Source organism: Cornus florida, unplaced genomic scaffold (genome assembly GCF_030987335.1).
Source record: "Cornus florida cultivar Cherokee Brave unplaced genomic scaffold, ASM3098733v1 CherokeeBrave_3.0.0_Hap2_Chr06, whole genome shotgun sequence".
NCBI classification, from domain to species: domain Eukaryota; kingdom Viridiplantae; phylum Streptophyta; class Magnoliopsida; order Cornales; family Cornaceae; genus Cornus; species Cornus florida.
The window spans coordinates 71,760,467-71,771,167 of record NW_026775576.1 but is presented as its reverse complement, the minus strand read 5'-3'; the positions used below and the strand labels follow the sequence as shown (position 1 = coordinate 71,771,167).

General features: G+C 35.9%; 1 protein-coding gene across 1 annotated transcript; it reads right to left on the bottom strand.

Moving 5' to 3' along the window:
• Positions 1-378: 378 nt before the first annotated feature.
• On the bottom strand, positions 379-1,743 carry LOC132311992 (probable membrane-associated kinase regulator 4). Its single transcript, XM_059810190.1, has one exon. It carries the CDS (start codon positions 1,717-1,719, stop codon positions 685-687), a length of 1,035 nt encoding a protein of 344 aa, XP_059666173.1. The 5' UTR covers positions 1,720-1,743; the 3' UTR covers positions 379-684.
• Positions 1,744-10,701: the final 8,958 nt, after the last annotated feature.

Below are 10,701 nucleotides of genomic sequence, written 5' to 3'. Positions count from 1 at the left end.
CACTGTTCTTATTCTTATCCTTTCTCTGTATTTCTTTTGAAACTGAACAATGCATAGTTAGTCCCTGTGCCTACAAGGATGAAAATTATTGCATTTATATTTATTGGCTCATTGAAATTTTGGTTAAATCCATCAAAGGAATTTTGTTCAAAGAGGATATTTTTCCTTTGAAGCATGCCCAGGTGTCTTTCTGGACAGATGGTACTAAGATTTTAGTCATTAGGAAACTACTACTGATCATTAGATGGATGAAACATAAAAAAGCATCAATCACAGAAAATTTCTGAGTTCTTCCTGAATTGAACTTTGAAAATATCTTGCATAAATTACTTTCATGTTGTGAATTATTTTGTTGAAGAGAGAAAATTTTATGTGCTATTTTTATAAACTTCCACAAGATGGTCTGATTTAACAGTACAGAGCCAGCCCTGCTCGGCACAATTTTACACTGAATCATGATAAACATCACACCAGATTATGCAAGGAAAAGAAACACATTATAAACCAACCAAAATTTATGCTTGTCCTTGTTTCTGTCTCTCCCCTCTTCACTCTCTGGTCTTCAACCCTTGTTTTCCTCATCTTTCTTTAACAACTTCAACCCTTGCAAAGTCCTAGTGTTTCTTGATCCTCGAAGACTATTTTGGAAGCTGACAGCGAGTGAAACCCAACTTCGCTGACAGTCTATCTTGAGTACTGCTGCTGAGAGCTTTTGCAATAAGCAATCGCTCCCTGAATTGGATTCTCAACCTCTGAATTCACACTGCTGCTTCTGTTTGGAAACTGCTTGTTGAAATCATGTGAATTACTCGAGCCTGAAGATGAAGAAGAGCCAGATGAAGACGAAGACTTAGTCTTTAACAGCGTTTTGATTGCCCCTGAGAATGAGCTCCTACAATGACCACTACCATCTGCATCAATCTGCTCTTTGTTGAAGCTCCTTGTGGCAGTCACTGGCATATGGTATTTGTCTTTCTGAATTTGTCCGAATGGAGCCCTCTTTGCTACATTTACATACTTGTTTAAATACTCCTCGATCTTTAGAATCGATCCTTCCTCTACATTTCTTGCGCCTGATTTGCAAGACTCATCTGAACAACCAGATTTCCTAAACAAAGACTTCAGCTTTGAACCAAGTGAAAAATGCTTGACCAGCTTAAGCTTTCTGGTCCTGGACTTCTTCTGGTTGTCACCAATTGAACGGCTTAGTTCAGTTGAATACTCGAAGAAATATTCATCTGGATTCAGTTCTTTACTAACATGGCAAGATTCAGAAGGTGAGATATTGCAGGATTCAAATGGGGTATTGATTGTAGGTGTGGTGGTGGTAGTAGTGGTTAATGGAGTACTGAAAAATTCTTGAAAGGTATCTGTTTTGTGATCATAGGAGGTGGAGATCTGGAGGAGTTTTTCGACCATTTGAAAACGTGGTGGAAGGTGAAGGGGAAGGAGCTTTCCTTTGTAGAAGAGTTCATCAGCTGGGGAAGTTGTGGTTTCTCTCTCTAAGGCGCTTGAGAACATTTGGAACTCAAATTCTCTGGGGTGTGGAGAAGAGATTATGGGATGGCAGAAGAATTGGGAGTGTAAACTGACTTCCATATCTATGTAGTCCTCATCTGCATGGTTACATGAATGGAGCTTTGCAGCCATTTCAGCTCTCTCTCTCTCTTTATGGTAGTAAAACCTGAGCTCTGTGAAGGGGGAAGGAGGGGAAGACATCCTTTAGAAGTGTTGGTGATTCCAAGTGATTCCAAGTTATGAAAAGAAGTAACTGTTGGAAATTGTAGTAATTTTGGAAATTTCTTGAATGCTTCCAAAATATAAAAATTCAGATAATTATGGTTTTATTAGTGAGCCTGCAGTTCTTCCTGAATTGAATTCCTGTGGTTCATTTCTCACTGCTTTTTATTTATTTAAATTTTTTTTATTTATTGTAGGATTCCTATCCTTTTCACCCCAACGTTTGAAAAAAGAGAGAGAACAAAAATAAGAGCAGCAGTAAATATTCTAGAAGGTTGATTATGTGGATGGTATATTAATGCTTTTTCTTTTTATTTTATTTAATGTGGTTCAGGTTCCTTAGAGACTATGTACTTGATATATTGATAAAGGGATTTTGTTATTTGCTGGATCAGAATGCTGATCTTTAATCACACAAAGGAAGAGCCGCAGAGGTAATATTGATATCATAAAACCTTAAATTGGAGTCATTTGGGACACTAAATGAAGAGTGAGTTTCATTCAATTTGCTTTGATAAGTTGATTGATCAAGGAGTTGGTATTCAGTAACAGTATATTCCATTTTCTCTCATTCTCTCTCTCCACATTAACTTGTACACAATTCAAATGGCGCCCTTTTTATTTACTAAACTCAGAAGAAGCCTCTTTTTGGAATAAAATGAAATTAAGACATAAAGAATCCCTTTACACTTCACCTAGTTTCTACTACTTTTACTGGATTCCTGGCTTTCTTTTTTTACTTTTTTTGACTTTCAAAAGAAACTCTCCACAACTTTTCCATTATTGTCTCTTCATATTAACTGATTAACACACGTTTGCATTTTTATATATTTGTTTGCACACACACACACACACACACGCACATATATATCTATAGAGAGAGAGAAGGCTTATTGACCTCAGGCTACGAACCAACGCGTGATATTACAATTCATGGTGGGGAAGGGGAATAATGGAATGGATGTCTGTTAAGCTAGTCTTTGGCTCTTTGCTTGCCATTTCTTTTAACCAGAGGCAATGTTTAACTTGCTTCTTCACTATTATTGATAAAGGAAAGTTTAGGTGGGCACCGTTTTACGGTAGGTCCAAACAGTTTGTTAGAGATGTAGGCTGTGACAGTATTGATATCAACAAACACTAAAACACATCAACATATTATCCCTTGAAAGGCTGCAGACTTTTCACCCATTTTCTGGGCATCATCATTTGTATTATTCAACTTTAAACACTAAACCAAGGTAGTCCAAGAAATTTGCTGACTTACTTCACAGGCTTGTTCGATTGTTATTCCTTTCTCATTTTTGGCTTTGGTTACTACTTACTAGAAATGATGCAACATTTTCATATATGCATAAATATAAAATCGTGATTTTGATTATGATGCTGCTGTTGGACAAATTTGTGACAAAGACATAACAATATTGGTAGAAAAATTGGCGGACATTCTGTTGCACCTTGATTGATTGGAAATTTTTTTGTAGCAAAGTGGGATATTCATTCTTTAAATTTGGAACGCTTTAGTTTTTTGACGAAAATCTTAATCTGCATAGCCATGCCTCCACATGTACCTGATTGAGGGCAATTTTTGTTTGCAGAGCTGTTTCTATTTGACAGATTGATGACACCGGACAAGGACAATGGTAAATAGTTAGACAACTTTTTGTTGAGTAGTGATACATAACTCTAGAACTCTCAATTGGGATGTTCAGGACACTAACACATGGCTTAGTAAAACAATGCTGAATACAGTTACTTAGAAAATAGGGAACATAATGTTCATCCAGTTACTCAATTACAAATCTCAAATTGACATTTATGTCTCTCTCAGAATTCAAAGGGATGCAATTCCTTCGAAATGAAAGCAAAAAATTATGGAGCAAGAGTCGCCATGAATGTCCCTATACAAATGACCCACCACACCGTTAGATAGGGTTTAGGGGAGCTTTTGTTTTCTGACTGATTCAAGAAGCAACAAGTCGAGCCTCTCTGATTCGATATGTGGGACATTGTTGCTGGATATTGCACAAGCACTACCTAAAGTAGAAACATGCCATGACAGTGGAACAGTATAGGAAAGTCTTTTGGAGGTCATTTTAAGAAACGGACTTTTGAAGGATTTTGAGGTGGAGGAGGGGCTTCCAATCCACCAGCTTCAGTATCCTTTATGTTGAAAGCATCTTGGTCTCATTCACAAAAATGATGCCCTACAAAAGATGAAACTAATTTCAACTTCTCTATATCAGGAAAGCTTTTTCAATGCATCAACATAAACAAAGATCACAAGCCCCACCTGCTTTTTTGATTTTTCGGTTAAACCATCCCTTCCTTTGCGGGGAAGCAATGGGGGTCTCTTTCATCATCATCAAATGGTCCTCCCCCACTTAGGTATGTTTGAGAACAGGTTTGTATTTGACTAATCTTTACACACACACACACACACACAAAGGATGATAATACAAGTTTTCCATTTTGTATCGACCATAGCTGTCATGATCACTAGACCGAATGGTGTCAAAACCTACCCTAGCGGAGGAAGGAAAAATTTACTCAGGAGGTGCCTAAGTAGTTCTAAGCAAACATAACCTGCATTTTGCAGATGTTTTGCAATGCAGCTTTTGGAAGCATGTTCAACGTTATCCTTTTACAATTTAACGAGTCTTCGGACATTTGTTACATGAATTACCTCATACAAGTTTAAGAATTAGCATGTATCTTTAAAAATACACATGCAATTGCTGGCTGTTTTAGTAGATAAATTGTAAACATTGTCAAATTTGGAACAACTGTTCGGGTCTACACTCTTCTTGTTGATACAAGCTCATCAAATACCCAGTCACAGATCTCTTTTGTCTCGGTGGACTCAACAAAAATTTGGGAAATCGGATTCCGATTATGCAAATTCTGCTTCAGGGTCTGGCACCTGCTTTGCCTTGACTACATTGACTTTCTGAAATTCCGATTTTGGAGTTTCTCTCGTCTGCAAAGGGGAGGGTTTGATAGGCTTTGCTGTGGTTTATCAAGAATTGAGTGTATGCCTCTGGATGGGAGTCTCCATTTCCATATTTGGTGCCTCAATGGTTTTCTTAATTTTTGATAGGTGTCATGTAGCTCCAACTCTTTGATCTTTTTTTTTTTGTTTTTTATTGTTTTTTTTTTTTTTTTTCTGGCTGAAGAGGGAGCTAGTATGTGTATATATATATATATATTTTTTTAATGTATGTGTGTATGTAGAAAATAGGTCCTTTGAATTACAAAAGCAGAGAGCAACACAAAATCAGTGAATAGAGTAGAAGAGGGAATTGTGTGATGAATGTGTACTTGTCTTTCTTGGAGTTTTGCTAGTGCAATAAATAAATTCTTGCAATGGCTTGTTAAGAGTCATCACTTAATGGTTGGAAACTTAGAAGTGATTGTCAAAAATTACCCAGAAAATAGAGTTAATCATATGCCTGATCAACTAGTTCAATGTTAGTAAGGTTTATCAAACACAATGACCTCATGTACCATTACAAAGCTCTTATACCACCATTTTCAGTTGATGATTATCAAGCAAAATCACAGGCTAGAACCTCCCTAACAGGGGCTGACACAAAAGGTTGCGTGAAGATGAAAATTCAATAATGTTATGTATGGGAGTATTGAATTAGTGGTGCCTTGGAATTGAAATTTGAGGAAATTTAGTTTAAATATTTTAATTTCTTCAACTTGAAAATATTGGATGGGATGTGCCCCTAACCTATATAGATGTTATCTGTTTTGCACATTGTGTTCGTAGTTTTTTGTCAAAATACGTCTACACAGTTAAGGTGTCCACACATATAAATGCCATGAACTTTTTCTTCGAACGAATGTGGAGAGTCACACTATTGATAAAAGACTAAATTTCTCTCATATTTTTGTTTCCAAAGTACGAATTATGTGCTCAACGTAGTTTAAAATTACATATAAATCATTTTTAGTCTCATAAATGAGAAGAAATGAGATACACATTATGGTCAATTTTTTAAAACATTTCTCTCCAAAGTATAAGCAAAGTTAACCTAGAACGCAGGGATGGAGCCATTCACAACTCAGTGGGGGCAATTTCTCCCACTGAAATATATATATATATATATATATAGTATACTCTATTAATTTATATATTTGATATATATCAATATACTTACAAAATTGCACTATCACCCTCATTAAAATTATTAAAAAATTACACCATCGCTATAAAGGACCCAAAGGGGGTGGCCATGCTAAATCAATGTTTTGAAGCTAATTAGTCTTTTTTTTTTTTAATTTAGCACGCCCACCCCTCTTATCAGTATTCCCAAAATTAAGGTTTTCCAGGGCCATTGTAAAGAGAGAAAGTTTTGGAATTATCTAAAATAGTAATTTTACCTTGCATTATTTTTTTAAATAAACGGAGGCCAATTTCTCATGATCTCTCTTGGTCCCTAACTCTAAGCAGGGGAATTTCTATGCCTGCCCATAATCTTCAATCTTTACGAACCATATTTGCAACAATTATAGGCGCTGTCTTCTATGATTATAGGAACTCTCTTCTATGAAGATTTCCAAGTCCCTCCACGCTCATTAACCTGTTATTGATCAATGTTTAATGATTGTTAGATACAACTTTATGGCAAAAGCACCCCTATAACAACTACTATTATGTCATCGTCAACATAATAAAATTGAGACAAAAATAGGGAATTAAAATCCTCTCTAATACTCCGTTTGTTTTATTGTAAAATATTCTTTTTAAAAAATATATATATTTTTAGGTAAAATATTCTTTTATTTTTACTTTGTCAATGTGTGACAAAGGTTTACGTCGAGATTGAGGTCGAGTTCACCGGACGGAACATGTAAAATAACTTGCCGAAAATTGATGGATACGTTTTTTTTGTTAAATTTTAATATTTTTTTTCTTCGTAAACATTTTACGACACGTTCAAACAAACAGAGCTTAAGTCACATTAATATTATTATATGAGTTAAGTGTAATAAAAATCTCTATATTATAGATATTGTGTAAAAAAGTGAAATAAACTCACATATATTATTAATTTGTGCAAATATCCCCTCCTAATGGCATAAAAATACTATAATACCCTCTTATCAGTAAAATAAAAAAAAAATAATGCAAAGTAAAATTACTATTTTAGACAATCTCAAACTTTCTCTCTTTACAATGGCCCTGCAAAACCCTAATTTTCTTCACCACCACCACATCCTCGTCCACCCCCTTCCATCAAAACCCTAATTTCCCAATCCAACAGAATCATGGTCAATTCCTCCACCTTCTTCTTCACCGAGGTCAGAGAACTCAACCCCAAGCTCTACCTCCCCCACTTCCCATCTTACGACACCATCATCGTCGATTGCGCCTCCGCCGACACCGACGCTGAGTCGCTAACATTGAGAAAAGCCCATTGCTATTCGGATTCTACTAACGTCCTTAGCGTCGGTTGTGGCGCTCTCATTGCTGGGACCATGTACTTGTTTTGGTCCCTCTTCGCTTCCAAAATCCAATACAACCAATCCATCATCGCTGCCTTAACGTCGTCGTCTCCTACATCTCCACCATCAACGTCAACATCTCCCTCATTGCCAACATTTTTGTTGGCATCTTCGTCCATGGTGACTCCCGTCGTACAAATGATTTCAATCAGCCAAGCATAAGCCTTGTTTGCCTCACCTTCTATTCTCAAGCTTTGTTTTCGCCGTGCGTCAAGCTCGTGGTTGCATTTTTTTTTTTATTGTATTAGGTGAGGGGTGGTAGTGGCGGTGGCGATGGCTTTGGGTATGGGGGTGGTGGTGGCGACTTTGGGTGTGGGGGTGGTGGTGGTGGTGGTTTTTGAGTGCGGCCATTATGGTACCAATTGTTGTGGCAGTGATGTGGCGGTTGGGAGTCCCATAGAAAAGGGCATAATAGGAAGAGAAGGGTAAATTAGGATTTTAAATTTTATTTTATGTCAATTTTGATTAAAAAGTAATTAGAGGGATTTATTTGCATCTTTTTAAATTTTATGAACTTGAAATGTACATTTTAAAAAAGGACAGGACTATTTGTGCACAATCCTATTTTTATTTTAGGATTTTGTCCCATAGGATAGCAGTGTGAAATTCACCTTACAAATAGAAACAAAATTTAATGATTCTAAGTTTGGAAATATCGAATCTGCTTTTTCTTTTTTAAAAAAAAAAATTATTTAAAATTTTGAGTGAAATTTCTTAGCATAGTGAAATTTTACACTATTTTGAGGGTAACTAGGAAACTTTGATGATCATGTTGATGAATTACTTGTTTTGTTATTTATAAGAATTTTTTCATGATAAACAAATGAGGATCATAAGATACTGAATGCATAAAAGAAATCATTATCAAGTAAACAAATAAAATTGAAGAATTTACATCCAATTATATAATTGAATCACAGAGCTCCAATTTACATCAAATAATGAAGTAGCATTATATGAGGAAACAGACTCTTTATTTGGTGGTGGAGAGGTTTTTTTTGTTCACATGACCCGCACTTGCTTAGCTTTTGGTGTTCGAAGTCTTTATTGATCAGAAGGAAAGAGAAACACGACTAGTTGAAGATAAGAATGGTTGCTTTAACCGTCTGAAAATGTCTGAACATTGTAAAGAAGGCTCTTTAAAGTCATATTGAGCAACTATAGATAAGCATCTCATCCACATTCCACCTTTCAACGGATGAGTACAAGAGCGACGACCCCATGCGTACGTAGCGCATGGCCATCCTCCCACTGAACATTTAATTCTGAAAAGAATTGACCCTGACAGTGGTGCAAAAGTGGAAACCAAGGCTTATAGCCAACCTAAAATAATTGATCCGTCCTGTAATGCTACTAAAAAAGACATTTCTCATATTTACAGGCAAAACAATTATACTAATGTCTGTCTGCAAACGGTAGGGTCCCAGCTTGGGAGAATTGAAACAGGAATAGACACAGTATTAAATATAATTAATACTAAGTGTATTACTGATAAGACTTCTCCTCCAGAAGCTTCCTTATCTAAAGCATTGGTCAAACCTGCAATTGAAGTTAAAGGCTTCAATCTTACACATCCTAAGAAGAATGAAGAATTTCTTACTCTTCTTACTCAGAAAATTCAAGGACTTAAAATTCAGACTTTATCCCATGATGAATCTGAAATAGGTTCTGATTCTGATGATGTGTTACCTCATATTGAGGTTTTCCAAACTGATTTTACTCAGATGCCTGAGTTAAACAGAATTGTCTATGATAAGAATATCCATTCCAATACAGCCCCTGCTCCGAGTAGATATTATTATCCCAGACCCACACCTCAAGATATCTTGTATGAAGAAGATTATTTTCATACACAGAAATCTTTTCATGGCAAGACCATTTATGAATGGAACATCGATGGCAAATCTGATTATCAGATTTACGAAGTTATTCATCAAATGTTGATGTATAGCCAAGTCTGTAAAATCAATAACAATACTGACCCAACCATTGCTAAATTTGTCGTTGCTGGTTTTACAGGAATCCTTAAAGGATGGTGGGATAATGTTCTCACTGACATTCAGAAAGCTGAAATCTTTTCTGCTACCAAGATAGTGAAAGATGAAGCTACTCAACAACCAGGTCCTACTCCCGATGCGGTTTACACCCTCATCACCACTATTATCCAACATTTTGTTGGCCCAAAAGGTGCTAATAGTGAAAGGAGTCGTGAACTTCTACAGAATCTAAGATGTCCATCTTTAACTCATTTCCGGTGGTATAAAGATGTATTCTTAGCAAAGGTTCTCCAATTCAATGATGCAAATCATGAACATTGGAAAGCAAAATTTGTGGATGGTTTACCAACCTTTTTTGCTGAAAGAATCAGGAAAAAACTTAGAGATATGTATAATGGTATCTCTATTCCTTACAGAAACTATACCTATGGTGGATTAGTTAATATTGTAATCCAAGAAGGTTTAGCTCTCTGTAATGATCTGAAGTTACAGTCCCATTTAAAAGCACAAAGATTAACTGGTAGAAAGGAAGTAGGTGACATTTGTGATCAATTTGCTTACCAGACTCCCTTATCTTATCCTAAACCTAGGAAAAGAAATAAGGTTGAAAAACCTTATAAAAGGAAGTATTCCAAAAGAAAGAATTATTCAAAGGAAAAGGATAATTCTCGACAGTATACTAAGCCTAAAAGGAAATATATTCCTAAAGCAAAGGGTAAAGGAAAGCCCAAAGCTGAAGCTAAATGTTTCAAATGTGGACGCATAGGCCACTATGCAAACAAGTGCAGAACTAAGGAGAAACTTAGTAGTCTTCATATCGAAGATGAACTAAGGCTTCAATTAAGTAAATTGTTACTTAATACTAGTTCTTCTGAATCAGAATCATCAGCTAATTATGGGGATGTTGTTATGGAATTACAGTCTTCTTCTTCCTCTGAAGCAGAAGTTGGAAATCCGAAATGTTCCTGTAATCCCTCTCATGATGATTATTATAAGGCAATTGTTGAAATAAATGGATTAAGCTTAAATGTTTTGACTTCGACTCAACAATCCTTATTGGATCTTATAGATCATATCCAGGATCCTCAAATCAAGATGAAAGTCTTTGAAATAGGTTCTGCTCTGGCACGATCTAATGAGGATACTGATAATCCAGCTTTTCTGAGAGCAGAAAATCATTACAGCATGAAAGAAGTTCTCAGCAGATTAGAACACCAAGGACAAAATTCTCGTCCTGTTAATCTCCCTGATCTCAAAATGGAGATTAATCTTTTAAAAGAAGAAATACGCCAGTTAAAGTCTCGTCAAACTAAGATGGAACTGGAAATTATTCTTTTAAAAACAAAATCTGTAACTGAAACTTCATCATCCCAGATTGAAGTTCCTCAATCCGAAAGCACGAATTATCTTCAACTCTTGAATCAAGTTACTTACCAAAAATGGTATATAT

Coding starts and splice junctions, on each gene's coding strand:
- LOC132311992 (XM_059810190.1), bottom strand. CDS start 1,719: ATGTCTTCCCCTCCTTCCCCCTTCACAGAGCTCAGGTTTTACTACCAT.